Genomic DNA, 21,608 nt, shown 5'->3' on the forward strand with positions numbered 1-21,608 from the left:
GCGTAGCCTTAACTCCTCTGCAGTTTCTAGATTTAGGGTTTTAGCCGGGGCCAAAGAATCTTAGAAACAAGAGGCGTAGAGCGAACGACCGAAGAACTCAGCCCCGGCCAATCCCCGATCGATCGAGGACGATCAAGAAGATCGATTTGGGTGGGAATTTTGGTTTATTGGAGGAATTTTTCAGGGAGGGGGAGAGTAAATCAAATTGGGAAAAACGCATGGGAAGAGCACGGAAGGCCGTCAGCGGCGGCGGCGATCGGCGGAGAATTGCGATAGCGGGACGAGCTCGGACAAGGGCGTGGAGAGGGGCGTGGACTGGGGCGTCGGCATGGGCGAGGTCCGGCAGACCGGGCACGAGGCGTTGAGCCGCAGCCAGGCGTCGATGCAGGGGAGATGGAACGCGTGGCGGCAATCCGGCATCATCCGCAGCATCTCCCCCTCTCTGTACTCGCAGAGGCAGACGGCGCAGACCACGTCGCCGCCCCCGAGCTTGGCGGAGCCCTTGCAGAAGGCGAACTTGGGGTAGGAGTTGATGGCCGCCTGGTCGAGGCCGGGGGCGGGGCTGCGGTCCGCGCCGTCGCCGTCGCCGTCGTCGTCGTCCTCGGCGACGAAGATGATGTGGGGGAGGCCGGCGGCGGCGGCGGCGGCGCTAGGGTTGTTGGAGAAGGAGAGGGAGCCGAGGTCGCCGGCGCCGCCGCGCGGGCGGGAGGAGCCGCCGCGGCAGCAGACGTAGGAGACGAGGAGGAGAGTGGAGATGAGCACGAGCAGGCCGAGCGCGATGGCGATGGCGTAGCCCAGCCCGAGGCTGCCCAGGCTCTGCGCCAGCCCGCCCGGAGACGCCGGGCTGGACATCTTCTTCTGCCCCCCCTCCCCCGCTTCATCGTTTAGAGACCAAAAAAAAATTCCAAAGAAGTGGGTGGCCACACCCTCCCTCTGCATTTAATAACCCTCCTGCGCCGTTTTATAGTTACCCATCGTCCCGGACGTGGACGATAGACGGGACGACTTTCGTCCCGTCCGACGTCCGGATTCGGTGCAGGAACGATGGACGGGACGAAATTTTCGTTTACGGTACGGAAATTGTCCCGTCCCGTCCCTCGTTCCAGGATGAAAAGAAACTCATTTTGTATTTTTAATATATTAATATTGATTTTTCTAAGTTTTTTAGGGAAATACAGAGGAGAGAGAATGAGACGGGAGATATGAACAATTATTTATGTGTGGCATTAGTTTGCTAGCGCGTAAGGATACAGGGACTTTGATGCAAATTATCATAGCGAGTCCATGTGACTACATCTCAGCCGTCGAATGTGAATCCGGCATCTTTTCGTCCAGATTTGTCCGTGGACGGAAGGTTTTTTCACCCCACGGGACAAAAACCATCCCGACCGGTAGTCCCCAGGAGGAATTTTCGTCCCCAATTTCGTCTATATCCTTCAAGGACGATTTTTTTCGTCCCGGGATGAAAAAATCATCCCCGTCCGCGTCCCTGCACTATACGCCCTTTAAGAATCTTTTCGTTGCTGATTTTTCTACTCTTCTAGCCGAGTAATTAGTGTGTGAATAACGACATCAGAATCGTATTTACAAAAGAGCAATGGCCTCCTTCCTCATCCTCCGTCGCTCGTCTTGGCATCTCTTGCGCGGCTCCGAGGGAATTGTGCATCTCGAGAGAGGAGGCGCCGCCGGGGCCAGGCGGATGACCGCGCTGATCTTTGCTTTCGCTTCGCGGGCCGCTTTACGGGCTCTTTGGGCCCTCGAAGACCCTGTGGCAGCCATCCCGCAGAGGATCTCCGCTGCCGCCGCTACCCTCGGCGAGTGGCGACCTGAGAGACGAGTGGACGTAAATTTGGCTGCATTACGTTGATCCCAGCAAAAAGGTGGAGATATTCACCTGAATTCTGGCGCCGATCGCCGCTGCCGGCCGTGGCTGGTGACGGCTTCGACGAGGTTGGAGGAGGAAGATAAGACGGCGTGGAAGGACCCGCGTCGCCGATCTTCAGATCCAAGTCGGGGAAGCGGCTACGGTCTTCCCTCATCAGACTCGAATGACAGTGGAGTCTGACCCACTTCCCCTGACAGACGCTTCTGTTGACCGTTGACTTACTGAAGTCAACAGGGGGTTTGTTGGGGCCACTGAGAGATGGCGTTGACCACGGAGATGGGGCCAGATCACGGCCAGTACATAGAAGGTCGTCCAAGTGATGGGTTGACGATAGCCCCAGTCTTTCCGCTACGTATTTTGGAGGGTAAACAGGAGAATCTTTCAAATCCAACTGTTTCTGAAACATAGGAGAGGAAAGGAGAATCATTTTAAGAGACAAATGAGTAAATAGATTGTTTCTTCTTTTTTTTATTTACCTGGGTAAAGAAAGAAGATGGCGAGGGACAGCTTTCCTGTGAGGTGCACAAGGTTGTCACCAAGGAAGCTGCTCTTTTAATTGAAATTAGGACACTTTCGTTGGCATTGGATGATTGCTTTTTAGACCTCTCATTAGACAAAGTTGGAGGGCATCTGACGTTGTCATCGAGGAGTTCGTCCAATGATAGATCGTCCGCACTCTTTGCAAGTTCGAGATAATCAATCTTTGATGCGAAATTTCCTGAAATGGAGTTTCGACCCATGCCGAAAAGGATGGTAGAAGAGTCAAAGAGGAGGATTTCAAACAGCTACAAGTCACCCAAAATTAAAAGAAATTCAGCCTAATTCAAAAATAAATAAAATCATTCTCTAGAACGTATAAAACGTGATGGAAGATTTGGCCCCTCCACCAAATCGCATGAAAGTACAATGAAACTTACCTTTGTTTCCGTTGGCAGTAGCATTACTGCTTCCAAAACTGTTTTTGGAGTCGAACTTGCTCTTTACAGTTGTTCTGAGACTCCTCCTATCTCTTCTTTTGCTCTCCAGGCAACGTTTGTTCTTAACTAACAGACATTGGTCTGGCATGAACGTTCAAGAGTTACAAAAATAGGTCATCAGTGAGTTCACATTCATCATTAACTTCAATTCTAGATAAATCCTCCGTGCGTATTCAGATTGGATAAGGCTTGCTTGAAGAAATTACCAAACCGGATGATATTTACTGTTGTATCGATTAAAAAACCAGAAGATTTATAGACAGTGATAAGGACGGAGTTTCCAAGATAGTTGATGCCTATTGATTCTTGAACATAAACTAACATAACTCTTTCAGAAAAAAACAATAAATGTTAAGTAAAAAAAATCAACGACCCTGAGCATTTTTTAATGGAGACCTCGAAGAACTAACGGTAAGTGTCAAAAAAACAGGACGCCTTGGTTTTGTTATGCGACTGAATGAACATGACAGAAATGATTTATTAAGAGAAAAGAAAAAGAAAAGATAGAGAGAATAAAAAACCAGGAAACCCTAGGCCGGCTTTTAATCCCAACAAGTAACTTCCTTACACCGCCAAACACTCCTGGCTTAAGAAATAGATATTCAGGATGTCCACTGACGTTCCACTTTTTTAATATAGAAAAGGAAAAGATAAAATCCCAAAGATCTAATTGAATGTTTCCGTAGATGTGGTTGAGTTGTCCTTTAAGATATACCAAACGAGTGAAATGGACGATACATGATGAAGAACAACTAAATAATCAAAGCCATCGAGGCGTTTACTGAAAGACGAAATAAGGTATAGAAACACGCCAGAAAACACCATCTACAGATACATGACACGGGAAGAACCTACACGTAATTAGAAAGATCTAAGACGGTATGCTAGCGGGATGACTGCTACGACCCAGAACGTGAATCTTGAAACTAGTCCCGATGAATGCAAAGAAATGTTTCTTATTACGGATGTAAAAATGAAAAACAACAATTGGAACGGATTGCAAGCCCTAGACGTTTACAAGATTCAACTAATTCTCCTCACCACGGCCGGGATCTGAGGAGCCGGAAACAGAAACCTGCGGAGAAAACAAAGAAGCCCTAGCTGAGTCCCCAGTCTCGGGCTCCCGAATCCCCGAAAAAACCTCCGATCCGAGGAGTTTCGAAACGACAACAGGCGCTAGTAGAGATAGCTCCACGGCATCCATGCGGCTATCTCAAAAAATCCGGATTCATCCTCGATTCACGGCTCGATCGAGCAATCGGCAAGCAACAATCTTCGCTCAATCAGCGTCGTCGCCTCACATCTTCTCCGACCCTCTCTTCGCAGCTCGCACTGCCATGCGGAGGCGAAGAACGCTTAGGGCAAATGCAGAGCGCAAAAGAAGAACCCATTATATAGTTTTCGGGAAAACCACCGAAGACAAAGAGACTTCTCATCCGCCGACACGCCACGTGGCGGACGTCCACGTCGACAGCTGGAAACTCCATTTCTACCCTCCTGACGACTTTAATCTTCTATTATAGGCAAAAGTTTATATTTATAAGGTCGTCCAAGTCCGTGAAAAATGAAATCGTCGTCTTCGTTCAACGGAGAAGCCGGCGGACATCCACGTCGACAACTGGAAATTCCATTTCCACCTTCCTGGAGACTCTAATCTTCTACTATATGCAAAAGTTTATATTTCTAAGGTCGTCCAAGTCCGTGAAAATGAAATCGTCGTCTTCTTTCAACGGAGAACCCGGCGGACGTCCACGTCGACAGATGGAAATTCCATTTTTACCCTCCTTACAACTCTAATCTTCTACTATAGGCAAAAGTTTATATTTATAAGGTCTTCCAAGTCCGTGAAAATGAAATCGTCGTCTTCTTTCAACGGAGAAGCCGGCGGCGCCGCCGGGAACTCGCCGTGGCCGGCGGCGCCGCCGATTTTCCTCCGCCCGAGCAGCGGCTCGTGGTTGTGCTCCGCCGTGAAGGTGACGGTGAACATGCCAGGCTTGGCGCGGCTTCTCTCTACTTGCTTTCTCGCCGGGCAGCCTTTGGAGCTGCTGCAACGGTAGTAACCCCTGGCGAGAGGAAGAAGACGATGACGTCAGCTTATCCGATAGCTTAACGGGTTTCGGTTGCGGATCCGACCTCGGGTATGGCGAGTCTTTGATGGGTTTCTGGCCGTACTTCCGCCACGCCCAGACCCCGTCGGAGAGTTCATTCTCGGTGAGCTCCCGGACCACCTTCTTCTGCTGGATCTTCCTGAGAAAATGTACAAGATTTAACAGTTGTATTTACTCTCTTTTTAAGTGTAATTGGGATATGTACGCTCTCTCTATGCCTATAAACTCTTATAACATTTGGGTTGGGTACCCAACTATGGGTTGGGATGCATCATCCATCACGTCACGCGTCTCCGTGATGGAAATGTGACCGTGACGGTGATGGTTTTAGGGGTCCGTGACGGCGACGGATGACGAAGTGGCTGTGACGGGGGCGTGACGGTGATGGGGTACCCAGGATGACGACCGTGACGGAATTTTGAAAAGTTAAAACGGACAGAAATACATATAAAATCATTTCTTAATCTTTCCAACGGCTGACACCACGTGATGTGGCAGTTTCAATTTCCTGGCATTTTGCACAGAAATCCCTGTTTTTTTGTGTGCACAAACCGCCGCCCCCTACAAATAATTAGAGATATACCCCTCCCTTCAAGTAGGGTTTTATTCACGTCACTGGTGACGATGACACCGTCACGATGACGGGGACGTGAAGGGATGCTCTATGGAGGGACGTTGACGGGAATGTGACGGTTTTTTTTGCATATGCTGGGATGCGTGACAGGAAGGTGACGTGACGAAAGTTTCATCACGTCACGGTCCGTCACGTTTCGTCATCCGTTCCATCACGTCCTGAGGCCTCACGTCCCTGACGTGGCGTTCCCTGAGCCCGGCATCTTTTTTTTTGCGAAATAAAAGAGAGCGAGAGCGGACCTTCTTCGTGTCGGCTTGGGAGAGTGATCCTTGGGGGGCTTGATGAGCGAATTTGTGGAGGCTTCTTGAAGATTATCTTCGACGGGTGTTTCCAGAAGAACAGGCTTCTTGTAAGAGAACCCCTCTACCACTGCTCTCAGATCCCACAGCTCGCTCGTCATTGTTCTTCTTCCAGTTCTCTCTCTCTCTCTCTAGCTATCTATCTAACTATCTATTTATAATTCTTCCATGTACGATTGGGCTGTGTGCCCTTATTTAGAGGCGGCTAGAGGAAGACGGAGAAGTGGGTCTTGGCGGAGATAGAGAGAGAGAGAGAGATGGGTAAGCAAGAAAGAAGACTTTCTGCGCCAGACATGCAGACGAACTGTTAGAACGGGGTTTTGCGTGGAATTTAGTCCAGGTTTTCCTGTTTGGGTGCTCGACTAAGTTGACATTGGGAAAATGTCAAAGGAGAGAGAACGCGCGGAGTCAGAGGATCCGATAGAAACAATTTAAAACCTCGCTTTTGCAACAAGTCAAAATTTTTACGACCGTGCAGAAAACTTTGTAATATGATCTTCCCAGAAAAGTTGCGTTTTTCTTAACGCGTATTTCTTCAGAAAACTTTGGCAGCAAATTATCTGAAAAACCGTAGACGGACGAGATATCGCTGTCGGCAGAAACAGGAGATGATTTCTTCAAAATACGCGTAGTGGGCAACGAGATGTTCGTCAACGCCGAAGTCACCCGCGTTTTTAATGGCGGCGCCAACCTATTTCTCGTCGGGCGATTTGATTGAAGCCAAACACGTCCGCAGAATTGGCAGGAAACGCGTACAAAACACAACATTATTTAGTGTGAAAGAATAAGCAAGACAGTCAACCAGGCTTGTTCATTAAAAAAAACGTTCATTGGTCAAAGATGAGGATAGTTAGTTCACGTATGCTGGCTGGCGACGGCCTGTCTTTCTGATGTATTTTATTCATTTCATGTTTTTCTGGGTTTTAACTGTTGATATGGACCCAATTGACTTCTCAGATGTAACGGGCATTATTGTCCATCCTAATGTCAGAGATTGCAGATTAGGGGTTTATTGTCATTAAGGTGGCATTATGGTTCATTCCCTAAAAGAGAACTAGCTGCTTCTCCAGTTTTCCAGGTCCTTGAACCTTAGAGGAAGATTCTCGCCTTGCCAGAGCCATTGCACCTCCAAAAAAGACGATCCAAGAGGCGAGGTAGCCAGCTTCCACTGTCATGGAGCCTTCAGATACGCTCGTTATCTATCAAGTGGTATCCGAGCATGAGCCAATTTCTAGTTCTGTTTTTGTATCATTTTATGGGTGCAATACTCCTGTGGAGAAAGAGCTTAAGCTGAATGATTACCCTGATTTAGATCTCTTATCAAATACATATGACAATAATCCACATATGGATTTATGTTCACTTTGAACGGAGACATGGTATCTTGGAGGAGTTTCTAATAGAGCACTGCTTCAGACGTGAATTGAAACGTTGAATACATTGCTGCAGTCAATACTTAAAAAAAGGTAGTGTGATGGAAGAAATTATTCATCAAACATAGTGTAGTTCCTACAATCTCGATTCCTACTCCTTAGCTGTGACAACAATTGGGAAATAGCACAAACAAAAGTGTCATTATCTCATCAAAAGTTGGAGGGTTCAAGTTACTGACAACATAGCAGACCCATTAATGAAGCCTCACGATATTTTTTAGCTTCACTAAAAAAACAAGGTGATTATTAAATAAGGATGATTGGCTTTAGTCCAAGTGGGAGATTGATGGATATTAGATGACCTTGAATTAAATCACACATCTGTGTCATGTTTAAGTTAATTGAAATAAATGTGTTCACTTTTTATTATTATCTGATATGTACATAGAAGGATAATAATAATAATGAAGTGCTTCAATTCTTGTAATTATGTGGTGAATTATGATGCGATCATAATTAGGGTCTAACGGTCCCCTTGAGTCTAGGTTTTACTAAGGACCTGAACCTTACCTAAAGTTTGGTCCAGTTCTACTCTGATCCCAGTCCCATCCCGGTCCAACCATGTTGACTAGTCAAAATCAAAATAGAGAAATTGTCATGAATTTATGGTGAAAAGAAAAATGTATTACAAAGTAAATAAAATCCATATTGGAAGATGAAAAGAAGAATTAAAGAAAAAGAGATGAATAAAAGAACAATAAAGAAGAAGAAGAAGAAAGATGAAAATAAAATCACAAGAAGAGGAGAAGAAAGGAAGTAAATGAGGAGAAAATAATAATAAAAGAAGAAGGAAAAAAAGAGAAGAATAAAATAAGAGAAAAAGAAGAATATGAAAAAGAGAGGAAGAAGAATAACAAAACAAGAAGAAAATATAAAAGAGAACAAAAGAAGAATGATAGATGAAAAGAAGAATAAATAAAAAGAGAAGAAGAAGAAGAAGAAGAAGAAGAAGAAGAAGAAGAAAAGAAGGATAAATGAAGAGTAAAAAAAGAAGAAAAAAATAGAAGAAGAAGAAGAAAAGAAGAATAGAAGATAAAAAGAAGAATAAAATAAAAAGAGAAGAAGGAAAGGAAAAGGGAACACGAAGAACGGGAGATCAAAACAAGAAGAAAAGAAAAAAGGAATAAGAAGAAGACAGTAATAAGAATTTTTATTTTTAATCAATATATGATCATCATCTGTTTTGACCGTCAGACCAAATCCGACCCTACCAATCAGTCCAACACGAAATGGCAAATCGGTTGTCCTGGTTAGTCTGGTCTGACCGGTCCCCATCCAAAGTGTCAAACTCTAATCATAATACACTTATCAAAATTATTTTAACTATATGCTAAACATTCATATTTGACGGATATTTGAGATGGACATCAAATTATCTAGAAAGAAGACAACTATATGATCCTACACAAATGATAAGTCTGGCAGATGTTCTGGACATTAGTTAGGAATCTGTTCATAAAGAGGATGGGTTCCCTTTGGAGAAATAATGTGCTGAATTGATATGTATGAACCCTAATGGCATTATATTTAAATGTCAACCAAGTTGATTCATGTCTTGGTCATATTAGTTATCTTGACACCAAGAACATATCGTGCACGGATGACTATATTTTGTTAATATTTAATAGTCTCTAATTATGAGACTAAATAAATTTTGGTTCATAAAGTACATGAAGTGACTAAGTGATCAAGATGAGATTTTCTGCCTTTGGTATAAGACGAAAATGACTCAAGGAAGAAGATGCATAAAATTCTTGCACATAGTAGTGGAGATAATAGAGAAAATATTCTCCAATGATCTCCTATATACATTAGTAGTAATTTTATGAAAAATTAGGGTATGATGGTTAACCGTACCCCAAGTCATTCAGAAGTCTCATGCACATAAATAATTACATGTATACGGTAAATATTTTATAACCAATAACGGTAAATATTCTATGATAGAGTTCAATTACTAGTATGTATTTTCTAAAGCATGACGTGTAGCTTGGCACCTTACAAGTTGAAAACTTAGCATTTCGATTGGGTTAAATTGATCTTTGATTAACTAATTTATGTGTCTTTGTAGTTAATTAATAAGGCTACCTAATAAATATAATTGGGCCATTAAAGTTATTTACTAAAATGATATAGAAGCTTGGAGGGAGACACACGTAAGATCAATATATGTGAGTAGATATACTTAAGATGTAAAAGGTTTTATGAAAATATCTTCAAATCCCTATTCCCACTTTTAAGACTTAATGAAGAGTAGATCTTTCAGATCTTCAAGAAAATTGGTACAAGCTGAATATGAGATGCAACACCGCATCGATTATGTGGATACATCTAGACAAAATGCAGACAATTCATATAGTGGAACAATAATAAATTTTGACGGCTCTTACAAACTGATGATTGAATCGCCTTAGGGAAAATTGGATCCACAGTTTCTCAGTTCCTTAAGTGACATATTTAGTTGTTCATGTAACCAACCTCTGGGCGTAGCCATGCAATCCTGACATGTTGAATTTCCTCCTTCATCTTGATGATCTGCGTTATCACTCCACAGTTGTCATTACGTCATTGTTATTTCATTATGAGCAGAAGAGAGCCAAGGGAAGAAGTGAGAAGACAGGTGGCCACATGAAAAATTATGTTTTGGGTGAATCTAGTTCATTGCCTTCCATATTTATACTTAATGGGAATTTTTCATAGAAACCCTAAGTTTTAAATATCTTCTAATCTCCAAAAGACCAGTTGCATGTGACCTCAAGGCCCATGTACCAAATTGACAAGTACAATAGCCTAATATCATTTACATTCCAAACTAATTAATGATACATACATATATAAATATATTACTACATAATGGATTGATTTTAACGATCAATAGGTTGAGTTTTCAGCTCATGGGTGCTAAGATATATATCATGCCCTAAGAGATATAAAGGACTATTATTACTTTATCTTGAAACCATGTTCCAAGATATAGGTGGCCGGAAATATGTGTTGATGCGTACTATATGTGTTGATCCCTTATTGGGCCAGAAATCTACCTTCTTCTTCCTCTTCTTCCTTCTCCTCCCTCTCTTCTTGGTGAGATCTGAACAACGTGGAGTAACTGCAACAAACTTGAAAATCCAGATCATGGCCTTATATAGGGCCATGATGGGCCCATTACAAAGTTTAAATAAGAGGCCCAATAAGGGACCCCTTTTACAACACTTAAAATTGAAACACACAAGAGACAAACTTAAAAAATTCAAAATAAACAACGGATAAAATACGATGATATGGACGCGTCATAACGAGAAGGGTGCACTCGTTGTGAAGAACACAAAACAAATATTAGACAAACGAAAATGGATAATTAAATGCAAACACGTGCCCGGATGTGCTCTACCCGGGGTATTTAAACCCGGGCATCTTCACGGATGCTTTGGCGTTCCGATCGGGCAGGACACAGACCGGCAATGATGCTGATGATGGCGAAGATGGCTCTCATGATGATTCATCGATGTCATTTGGGCGCGCTCCATCAATCCTCCTAGGGTTGGAAGAACTCAGCTCCAACGAGTTGGTGATGGCGAACGGCAACGGCCGAAGGAGATCTGGCCGCAGGCATCGTAGATCGTCCTCCGTGATCCACGAGTCATCCGCACTTGTGCGTCCCTGCCAATGCATCAAAAACCTCCGCGATACCTCATCCCCTGCATAGTTAATTACATCTTGCAGTATAGAATCTACTTACTCGTGCCAATTGGGTGAAATGATTGGGAGAGTGGTCGCGAAAAACTCACTCACACTGAAGGGGTCTAGAAAGGCTGGTTAGGAGGGGGGAGAAGGGGCTCAGTATAGAGCCAGGTCTGCCACATTAAAAGCGGAGCTGATCCCCCACTTAGGAGGGATTTTGACGACGTAGGCGTTATTGCCTACTCTTCCGAGGATCGAGAACGGGTCGGCACTACAAGCATGTAGATGAGTTGTCGTGCTGGGAGAATATCTTTCAGGTCTAATTCTCACCATCACACGATCTCCCACGTCAAACACTCGAGGTCGGCGATGCAAGTCAGCAACCTGCTTGGACAATGCATTTTGACTTGTGATTCTATCATGAATATGCTTATGCAACGAAGAAACATGCTGGGCAAATGCAACACCGTCCTCAGAAACCCTAACATGAGGACCTACGGGTGCTAGGTCAGGGGGTTAATGAGGAGTCTGGCCATAAGCAATCTCAAAGGACTCGATCCGATGGTTCGATTCACCGAGGAGTTTTAAGCAAACTCAGCACGGGGAATTATCAAGTCCCACGTCGTAAGGTGTTCGCCTACTAGGGACCAAAGTAGGTTACCTAAGCTCCGATTGACTACTTCCTTCTGACCATCACTCTGAGGGTGGTAAGCCATCGAGAACTTAAGTTTCGTCTTGAGGAGACTCCACAAGGTCTTCTAGAAGTAACTCAAGAAGCAGACATCTTGGTTGGAGACAATCGTAGTGGGCAAACCATGTAGACGCACAATTTCTTGAAAGAAATGTTGTGCAACTTGAGTAGCGTCGGATGGCTTCGCACAAGGCACGAAGTGAACCATCTTCAAAAACCTATCAACGACGACCATGATAGAGTCATGTCATCGTATGGACCAGGGTAACCCTAGGACGAAGTCCATACTGACATCGTCCCACGGATGCTTGGGCACCAATAGCGGGGTGTATAACTCGGCACTCTTCTTGACCTGTTTGGCCAATGCACATACGTGGCATTGGGCGACAATATTGCCTATGTCGTGCTTCAAGTTGGGCCAGTAGAACTGATATTATACGATGACGATGGTATTTTCGCGACCAAAATGGCCAATAAGACCTCCATCCTGACATTCCCAAGTTAGGAAAATTGCATAGTGACATGTGTGGCACGCACAACCTATTTCGGTAGAACAGGTAACTGTCGGTGATGATGCAGTCCTTGAAATAACGAGACAGTCCTTGTTGGATCTCCGTGACGATAGGCCCAAAGTCAGGGAAGCTGGTGTATCTCTCTTGAATCTTCTCAAAACCTAGGACCTTCACCTTATTGATGTTAAGCACATGCGTTCATCGACTGAGTACGTCAGCGATGACATTATCCTTTCCCTTCTTGTGCTTGATGACGAAGGTAAAATCATGTAGGTACCCGATCCATCTCGTGTGGCGGTCGCTCAATTTCTGTTGGGAATGAAGGTACTTGAGTGCCTCGTGATTTGAGAAGAGTATGAACTCATTCGAGAGAAGATGGTGCCGCCAATGCTTCAAGGCTTGGACAATGGTGTAGAACTCCGTGTCGTAAGTTGAGTAGGGGAGTCTCACGTCGTTCAGCTTCTCACTAAAGAACTCCACAAGGTACCCTTTCTGGCTGAGCACAACACCAATCCCGATACCAAAAGCATCACACGTAACCTCAAAAACTTTCCCAAAGTCAAGCAGACGAAGGACGGGCGCTTGAGTCATCATGAGCTTCACTTGTTGGAAAGCTCAATCTGCTGCCTGTGTCCACGTGAATGGCTCCATCTTAAGGCAGTCTGTGATTGGAGCCGTGATAGAACTAAAGTTATGTATGAATCGCTTGTAGAATGTGGCGAATACGATGAAACTTTGTAGATCATGAACCTTCTCTGGGTCGGCGACGATGCCCTAAGCTAATACGATGAATCCTAGGAACGTAACTTCCGGGGTAAGGAAGCTACATTTCTTTGGTGGGCGTATAATTGTTCTCGGCTGAGAACCATGCAGACCTGTCGAAGATGCTCAAGATGTTCGTCTCGCGTGCAACTATATATGAAGATGTCGTCGAAGTAGACGATGACAAACTTTCCAATGAACGCACGGAGTACTTCATTCATGACCCACTGGAAGGTGCTCAACGCGTTAGAGAGGCCGTAGGGCATAACTCTCCACTCATATAACCCGTCTTTAATTTCAAAGGCCGTCTTCCACTCCTCCCCGGGACAAACCAAAACCTGATGGTATCCACTATGGAGATCTATCTTCGAGAAGATAGTGGATCGGGACATTATGTCGAAGAGATCCTGTATGTGGGAGATGGGAAAATGGTACTTGACCATTATCTTGTTGATGGCTCAACTATCGCAGCACATACGCCACATGCTATCCTTCTTCATGGCCAAAAGTACGGGGATTGCACATGGGCTGAGGCTCTTCTAGATGAGGCATTTCATGAGTAGCTCTTAGAGCTCTCGTAGCAGTTCCTCGTACTTCTATGGCTCCATGTGGTAATAGAGCAGATTTGGTAGTGATGCTCTGGGCATGATATCCATCGTGTGCTGTATGTGGCACATCAGTCGTAATTCACCGAGCAACTCTTCGGAGAATGCGTCGCTGAACTCCGTTATGAGGGACTTGACTTTGGGTGATCGAGGAGCTATGGGTGTATCTAGGGAAGCGTCGAGAGTGACGGCGAGGCACATTGGCGTGTCATCGATCTCACGTCCCAAGGCACATTGGCTTTTAGTGCTATATTTATTCGATTGACTGCATTAGACAAACCAACATGAATCAAATAGTCAAATGGATAAATAGGACACTAAAAGCAATAATTAGAGCTATGATAAGTCACTTGACCAACTATTCATAAACTGATGAAAATATATGTGGTCGCCAAGCCAATCACACATTCCATATCTCATTCCGAGTTCATTAATACAACATATTCATTATAATGCAAGTGTGACGCTTATAATGAAGTCCATGAATACATGATCGGACTTGATAAATTATGATGAGATCGTAATACGTAGATCACTAGTCTTTAAGCATGTATTTTAAACATTCCTATTCGAAGGATAAGCTCGAAGTGTCCAGATAGAACAACACTATCTAGCCTCACTCATATGATGAGTATGGCCGGTCCCATAGCCATGAGTGTGGGGACACTACGTATAGATAGTGAGTGCTCTTTAGTGGAAAGAGTTCACCAAATTGATCCGTACAAATTCCTGAATGATATTATACCGAACTGTCAATCAGGTCGATTCACGTCGCAGTTGTGTAAGTGGTTCTTAAACTTGAGACACCAAAGACGTCTTGTGGATGGACGGTTATAGTTTGACTATGGCCAACGAGTATCTAATCATGGGCTTTTAAACGGTCTTAATTTGGGTACATCAGGAAGTTCACGAAGATGATTGAGTGGTCAAGATGGGATCGTCCACCCTCAGTATAAGAGGTGACAGCTCAAGGAAGATGATGCGGTAGTGAAATATCGGAGAAGAGTTCTCCGATGATTTCTGAATGCATTAGTACTACCTCAAATGATTGATTAGGGTTTGATAGTTGACCATACCCTAAGTCATCCAAGGAGCGTCAAGTGGATGAAGGACTATACATACACGGTAACCGATGACAAACTCGTTCCATGAGTAAATCGATACACACTCCTTTGTATCTTCTAGAGCACGAGGTGTAGCTTGGCACCCCACGTGTTAGAGACTCGACCTAGCGATTGGGTTAAATCGATCCAACATTAGTTACTCTATATGTTGATATAATTAATTAATTTAGAAGGCCAATAAAGGTTATTTGGACACTGGAGTCATTAACTAGACTGATACATGGGCCTAGAGGGTCACACGCAAATGGTCTTTTGGACGTCGAAAGGTATAGTTAAGTTTTGGGGGTTTTTATGAAAAATACCCACTTAGTAAAAATAAGGGAAGGCTCTGAAAAAAATTCACCCAAACCAGAATTGTTCTCCCTTCTCCCCACACCCCATCTCCATCCCCGATGCAATCAGGATGATGTAACGACAACGACGGAGAAAGAATGGGGCTCATCAATGAGAAGGAGGAGATTCAATGTGTCGAGGATTACGTGGATACGTCTAGAGGCGGCACACTTGAGCAGCTCGACTCGGTTCTCTTCGGGATCCAAGAAATCATGGATGCGATGCGTAAAAAGTTACTTCGTTCATGTTTTTTGTTGATGCCATTCGATTTTTGCAAAAGTCTTCTACTGTGGAGCATTTCCATTTGTGCATCCAGATCTAGGCCTCTAGAACCCAATAGAATCCACCCTTCTGCTCCAACCTCTGAGCCACTCTCCCACACACCATCCCACATCCCCCCCTCGGCCCTTGGTTCTCCGCCAAACTGATACACCTAGCCCCAATTCACTCCTACCTGCTTTCTCGCCTTCCAACATCACTTCCCTCACCAGACCACGACAGTCTTTACGCACAATTTACGCTCGCACCCAACCCATCACTGATCCTACCTCCCCTCAATGCCACACTCTCGTTGTTACCTCCACCAAACCTTCCTCCAACGCTGACGCCGTCATCCACCCTGCTTGGTGTCAAGCTATACTTTCTGAGGATCAAGCATTACTCAAGAATGGTACCTGGACTCTCGTACCAAAAACACCGACAGCTTGCGTCCTCAGATGCAAATGGATCTATCGGCTCAAGCTTCACCCCAATGGCTCCATTGATCGTCATAAAGCCGGCCTCGTCGCTCAGGGTTATCGTCAAACCATCAGGGTTGATTTTGCCGAATCTTTCAGCCCCATAGTCAAAGTAACATCCATTCGTCTCCTCCTTGCCACGACCATTTCCCACGGATGGTGAATTCGTCAGTTGGACGTTTCCAACACAATCCTCCGTGGAGACCTTCAAGAGGCCATCTATATGCGTCAACTGCCAGGTTTTTCCCATCCTCAATTCCCTTCGCATGTTTTCCTTCTTCGCAAGTCTCTCTACAGATTAAAACAAAGTTCCTCGGGCCTGGTTTTTAAAGCTCTCCCACTGTCTTCTTTGCCTCGGTTTTTTCGGTTCTCGCACTGATCCCTCTCTCTTCTTCAAAATCACTTCCTCTTCTCATCTATATCTACTCATTTATGTTGATGATTTCTTGGTCCTCATGTTGGATCGCCAGGGGTAACCTCTCTTCTCACATCACTCCTCAGAACCTTTGCTATCCGTGACCTCGAACCCGCACGTAAATTCCTCGGCATTCAACTCTTTCCTCACCCCCTTGGTCTTGCTCTCTCTCAGTCTCATTATTTACCCACCATGCTTTGCCGTGCCAACATGAACAACTGTAGCAACTGTCACTCCTGCTTCCGCGTCATCAAGCAAGATTGTCGAAGGCACATGTGACGCCACCACATACCACTAAATTTTGGCGGCACTCCAAGACCTTACTCTTACGTGTCGGAACATTTGTTACGTGGTCAACAAAGCCTGGCAACACATGCATCAACCATGTCCCGAGCACCGGAAAGCAGTTAAACATCTCCTACGTTATCTGAAAGGCACTGCCAATCTCGGGCTAATTTACTATAATAATTCCAACTCCTGTTTAAGTATGTTCAACGACGCCGACTGGGCAGGTGACTCGGCAGATTGGCCTCCAATAGCGGATATCTCATTTACCTCGGGGCAAATTTTGTGTCTTGGAATTCTCAGAAGCAAACTACAATCTCGCGCTCTAGCACGGAAGTAGAATACACATCTATGGCTAACGTTACCTCTGAATTTATCTGGATGAAATCTCTTATGCAGGAATTACAGCTGCCCATCGTCGGTACCTCAGTACTATGGTGCGACAATCTCGGAGCCACATAACTCGCCCGAACCCCGTGTTCCATGCTCGCATGAAGCACATGGAAATTGATTTTCACTTCGTTGGGGAAAGGGTCGCCTCCAAACAACTCCAAATTCTGCTTACGTCTAGCGAAAACCAGCAAGCTGACATTCTCACGAAAAGCCTACCCAAGCAACCATTTCTGCGATTGTGCTCCAAGCTCAGCCTCGTCCCTCTGATGAGCTTGCCTAGGTATGTCAAGTAACCAAACACACAGGTCGAACACAGTAATAGCGAATCTGCTGCTGACGCAGCAGAAGGTTCGAGAAGGCTTTCGTCAACGTCAGCACGAAGATTCTCAGCCGCCACAACAGCGATCTTGCCTTGTCTCCAAGCAGACACGTCAGGGATCTTGCCGCGTCCTTAGGCCTCCATGACGCCAACCTCGCGTTGTCCCAAGGCAGCATTAACTCCACGGAAGCCCTAATGCTATTCTGAACTTCTATAAGGAACTCACTTGTACGTCAAAGACTCACTCTGAGCCTGACGGCATTACTGTTCCATCTCTAAGTTTTTCTTTACTTCTTCTATTCTGTTCCTTCATCTTTCTCTAGAGATTAGAATACCAAATTCTAGATATATATATATATATATATATATATATATAGAGAGAGAGAGAGAGAGAGAGAGAGAGAGAGAGAGAGAGAGAGAGAGAGAGAGAGAGAGAGAGAGAGAGAGAGAGAGAGAGAGAGAGAGAGAGAGAGAGCGAGAGAGAGAGAGAGAGAGAGAGGGAGAGAGAGAGGGAGAGAGAGAAAGAGAGGAAGACAGAGAGAGAGAGGGAGAGAGAAAGAGACAGAGCGAGAGCGGAAGAGAGAGAGAAAGAGAGAGAGAGAGAGAGAGAGAGAGAGAGAGAGAGAGAGAGAGAGAGAGAGAGAGAGAGAGAGAGAGAGAGAGAGAGAGAGATAAACTGAGGGAGGGAGAGACCGAGAGAGAGAAACTGAGGGAGAGAGAGAACCGAGAGAGAGATAAACTGAGGGAGGGAGAGACCGAGAGAGAGAAACTGAGGGAGAGAGAGAACCGAGAGAGAGATAAACTGAGGGAGGGAGAGACCGAGAGAGAGAAACTGAAGGAGAGAGAGAACCGAGAGAGAGATAAACTGAGGGAGGGAGAGACCGAGAGAGAGAAACTGAGGGAGAGAGAGAACCGAGAGAGAGATAAACTGAGGGAGGGAGAGACCGAGAGAGAGAAACTGAAGGAGAGAGAGAACCGAGAGAGAGATAAACTGAGGGAGGGAGAGACCGAGAGAGAGAAACTGAAGGAGAGAGAGAACCGAGAGAGAGATAAACTGAGGGAGGGAGAGACCGAGAGAGAGAAACTGAGGGAGAGAGAGAAACAGAGAGAGTAAATGAGAGAGAGAGAGAGAAACCGATAGAGAGAGAGAGGGAAACCGAGAGAGAGACCGAAGAGGGAAACTGATAGAGAGAGAAACCGGCAGAGAGAGAGGGAAACCGAGAGAGACAGACCGATAGAGGGAAACCAAGAGAGAGAGAGAAACCGATAGAGAGAGTGACCGAGAGAGAGAAACTGGAGAGATAGAGACGGGAGAGAGAGAAACTGAGATACACTGGCAAACAGAGCAAGATGGCTAAAAAATTAATTAAACTTCTATAACTTTGTGTGACGGGGATGCTGCCCGGCGTTGTAATGTGTTGGATATTCTCAAAAACCAGGTATGTGTGATGAACTATACGTCACAGTTCTGTCCCTCACCAATTGTCATCGTCGGGGCATATCTCCTACGTTCCTAATTTTTCATTTTACATCCAAAGGTTGTCATTTTAAACGTTAGAGACAGAGTCTTATTTTCAATATTTTGAGGAAAAAACTACAGAGTTTGAAACTAATTAGACTGGTTAAGAAAACTACAAATAAAAGGATCTTCAAAGCTGGGCCTGTCATCATTTCTTTCACACTTCCATAACCACATTTCCTTCACATTTCCGTCATCCGTTCCGTCACTTTTGTCATCATTCCTCCATCAGTCATCTCCACAGACAACGGATGATAATTCGTTGACGGATCCCTCCATCGTTCCGGAGGATGACGGATGCCGATTCGTCATCCGTCCAACAAGCCAGTTCGAAGGCCTAACCGAGGGGCAGGGGGGTTCAAGTTTCAAATTTTTCGAGCGGTTGCTCCTCTCCGGTGCTCTGATCGTCGTCGTGGCGTCAGCGATCGATTCCCTTCCAACTCTAGAGGATGGCGTCTTCCTCTCGCTCCCTTGAATATCCACTTGCTCAGGTTTTGATTCCTATAGATCCATTACGTTACGTATTCCTGTTGTTTCCTCGATTGAAATTTTTTGTAGTTTCTCATCGCAAGCATTTTACTATCTCGAAGAAATTTTCTTGTTTTTTTTTGTTACATCGTTTAGATCTTTACCGGATTCACGCCTCTCGTAGATACTTGCTTCTCGAAAGAGGAAGACTCCGTCGTCGAAGAGCGAGAAGGCAGTGGATGATGCGGAAGGTTCAGTTACCGTTTCTCCCAGCGGCAAGGGCACGTTGGATGGATACCTGGTGAAGACACCCGACGCTAAAAGTCCACCGTCAGCCAGACAAAATAAGAACAAGAGTAGAGCGAAGAAGAGCTTGAAATTGTTGGCGGACTCTCAGTCTGATTCCCTTGCGGATTATCCGTCCCCGTTTTGCCCAACTAATTGTAGAGATTTTGAAGCGGAGGTAGAGGACAATCGGAATAGTGGGCCAGAGGAGAGGTTTGATTCTAATAATCTTTGTTCTGGCGACGTAACGGCAGAACCTCGGGTATGCGCGACGCGAAGCAGCAAAGAATTGCGAAGCTTTGCTGCCGATTTCTTGTCTCTGTACTGCGGGTAAATTTTCATCTTCGTCTTAACATACTTTCTGTCAGGATTGTTATCTTATCTTGTGTCGTTGACATCTTTTGTACCGTTTTACTTCTTTTATTCTTGTTCTTTTCGAAAGACATCAGAGTTGGTGAATTGGGAACCTTTGAATCAATAAAAAACTGTCAAATATGCTTTCTACGCGGAACGTACGCATCAATTTGCTTATGTTATACCTACACTTCCACCACCTATGACGACGCACAATAGGCTTAAAGCTTTTACTTTTGCAAGAGGTACAAAAACAGCTGTCGCATGTGGGTATTTCCCAATAATTTACAGAATTTTATAGGTTTTATTTTTGCGACGTATCTGGCTTTTCAACAAATAAAGAAAGTTTTATTTATCAATATCTATGCTTTTGGATGATCAAGTCGTGAAACCTGTCATGTATCATCAACGGAGCATCCTGCTTCTTTCCAGGCTCCTTGACATATTTTTTTTTAATTTTTTTGCAGCGAGCTTCCTGCCCGTGTGAATCGCAAGATGGAACATAAGTTTGGAGGTTCTAAACAAAATGACAGTATTCCTCTACAAATTCAAACTAATGAAAGTGAAATTAAGAAAGAAATTGGGAAATTTCATGATGGCTCTTCATCTGAACTAGTTGCTGCGCCTCCTAATGAAGGCCGCTCCGCATCCAAGGAGTCCTCAAGAAATCATACTGAAGAAAATGTTCGTTCTCCTTTGCTACAACGTGATGTATGTCATATCTCATATGATCCTTCGCTAATCAGTAACGGTATCTGAATTTTACTGCTGAATCTTTCTGCAGGTTGGAGGTGCTGTTAGATTCCAAGTTGAACCTGATGCAGTTGATAATGACGCTGTCTCATGCCTTAGAAAGTGCAGCAAGATGCCACCATGTGACACACCTGGATCTGTCATGGCCTCTTGTAACCGGAGAGCTCCAAAGTACTCTCATCGAAGTTCTATTTTCTCCCCTGGGGAAGAATTTTGGGCTGAAGCTATTCAGGTTGCTGATGGTTTTGGCAAAGACCTTGTTAAAGCAGCACATTCAAACACTGGAGGATATTGTGGTGAGCTTATGATCTTAGAAAACGATGGCAACTCTAAAGCAAGTGGCCTAAGCTTAGACATTTCTGCTATCATAATGAGTAAAAATGAAAAAAAGTTTGCTCATCATCATGCATCTCCACTGCCTGTAAAGCACTTTGATTTCTCACGTGAGCACCATAGCTATGAAAAAGGCAAATCCAGTGAATGTTTTGCTGAGGAGATGAAAGATAAAGAGATCAGAGGCAATGGAGATGTCGATGCTGGACTCTTGACTGATAAAGTTTTTAAGAGTGACATGGTGTCACATATGGCAGGGGCCGGAGAAGACAGCAATGTTATAGAGGACAAGATAAAAATTCATAGTGCTCTGTCCTCTATCTCTTACAGAGCAATAGATAGTTCTAAGACAGAAACAGATAATATGGCCCAGGCAGCGCCTGTTTTTGGTGAAGAAGCAAGATGCCACACAGGTGTTGTTGATGGAAAGAGCGGCGTTGGCACTCCTTTGAGTTCTATGCCTCTTAAAGAGTGTACAAAGCTCAGGACATGGCTTCCCGCAGAAGTGTGTGGTGTCTATATGAAGAAAGGCATTGCATCTCTTTATCAGTGGCAGGTGCTCTGCTGTTTTTTTACCATGTTAATTTTATTCAATATTTTCTAGAATCCTGATCGCTCTAGTTTTTACACCAGGATTCTGATAGTATGAAATTAACTTTTATGAAGTGTTATATTTCCTTTAACAACACTTTGGCTAGTGAAATGA

The 21,608-nt window shown here is 44.5% G+C and overlaps 4 protein-coding genes across 10 annotated transcripts in view; 1 reads left to right on the forward strand and 3 right to left on the reverse strand.

Moving 5' to 3' along the window:
• Positions 1-31: 31 nt before the first annotated feature.
• LOC144701129 (RING-H2 finger protein ATL67-like) lies at positions 32-921 on the reverse strand. Its single transcript, XM_078572846.1, has one exon. It carries the CDS (start codon positions 850-852, stop codon positions 241-243), a length of 612 nt encoding a protein of 203 aa, XP_078428972.1. The 5' UTR covers positions 853-921; the 3' UTR covers positions 32-240.
• Positions 922-1,504: 583 nt separating this feature from the next.
• Positions 1,505-4,239, reverse strand: LOC144701130 (uncharacterized). Its single transcript, XM_078572847.1, has 5 exons — positions 3,904-4,239; positions 2,803-2,943; positions 2,362-2,603; positions 1,895-2,282; positions 1,505-1,826 (listed from the first exon to the last, which is right to left on the reverse strand). Exons 1-5 carry the CDS (start codon positions 4,064-4,066, stop codon positions 1,585-1,587), a joined length of 1,176 nt encoding a protein of 391 aa, XP_078428973.1. The 5' UTR covers positions 4,067-4,239; the 3' UTR covers positions 1,505-1,584.
• A 321-nt stretch (positions 4,240-4,560) lies between these two features.
• Positions 4,561-6,232, reverse strand: LOC144701132 (WRKY transcription factor 22-like). Its single transcript, XM_078572848.1, has 3 exons — positions 5,844-6,232; positions 4,996-5,109; positions 4,561-4,925 (listed from the first exon to the last, which is right to left on the reverse strand). Exons 1-3 carry the CDS (start codon positions 6,002-6,004, stop codon positions 4,667-4,669), a joined length of 534 nt encoding a protein of 177 aa, XP_078428974.1. The 5' UTR covers positions 6,005-6,232; the 3' UTR covers positions 4,561-4,666.
• Positions 6,233-19,077: 12,845 nt separating this feature from the next.
• The window catches only part of LOC144701133 (MUS308 and mammalian DNA polymerase-like protein), a 32,289-nt gene continuing 29,758 nt past the window's right edge, over positions 19,078-21,608 (forward strand). For 6 of the 7 annotated variants that reach the window (XM_078572853.1, XM_078572851.1, XM_078572854.1 and 3 more), the window contains exons 1-4: positions 19,078-19,200; positions 19,362-19,792; positions 20,284-20,527; positions 20,601-21,458. In XM_078572853.1, coding sequence (XP_078428979.1) covers positions 19,159-19,200; positions 19,362-19,792; positions 20,284-20,527; positions 20,601-21,458 — 1,575 coding nt within the window. In that variant the 5' untranslated portion in view covers positions 19,078-19,158. The remainder of the gene's footprint in view (positions 19,201-19,361; positions 19,793-20,283; positions 20,528-20,600; positions 21,459-21,608) is intronic. The other variant, XM_078572855.1, reaches the window with a different exon arrangement.

This window comes from Wolffia australiana, chromosome 3, assembly GCF_029677425.1.
Source record: "Wolffia australiana isolate 7733 chromosome 3, ASM2967742v1".
NCBI lineage: Eukaryota > Viridiplantae > Streptophyta > Magnoliopsida > Alismatales > Araceae > Wolffia > Wolffia australiana.

Bases quoted from the DNA above. Each gene is read 5' to 3' on its own strand.
- LOC144701129 (XM_078572846.1), bottom strand. From the start codon at position 852: ATGTCCAGCCCGGCGTCTCCGGGCGGGCTGGCGCAGAGCCTGGGCAGC.
- LOC144701132 (XM_078572848.1), bottom strand. From the start codon at position 6,004: ATGACGAGCGAGCTGTGGGATCTGAGAGCAGTGGTAGAGGGGTTCTCT. The intron at 5,110-5,843 runs GTCCGCTCTCGC...ACATTTTCTCAG, and splicing joins CCCAAGCCGACACGAAGAAG to GAAGATCCAGCAGAAGAAGG. The intron at 4,926-4,995 runs GTCGGATCCGCA...TCCTCTCGCCAG, and splicing joins AAAGACTCGCCATACCCGAG to GGGTTACTACCGTTGCAGCA.
- LOC144701130 (XM_078572847.1), bottom strand. From the start codon at position 4,066: ATGGATGCCGTGGAGCTATCTCTACTAGCGCCTGTTGTCGTTTCGAAA. The intron at 2,283-2,361 runs GTAAATAAAAAA...CCTATGTTTCAG, and splicing joins CATCTTCTTTCTTTACCCAG to AAACAGTTGGATTTGAAAGA. The intron at 1,827-1,894 runs GTGAATATCTCC...CTCGTCTCTCAG, and splicing joins CGATCGGCGCCAGAATTCAG to GTCGCCACTCGCCGAGGGTA.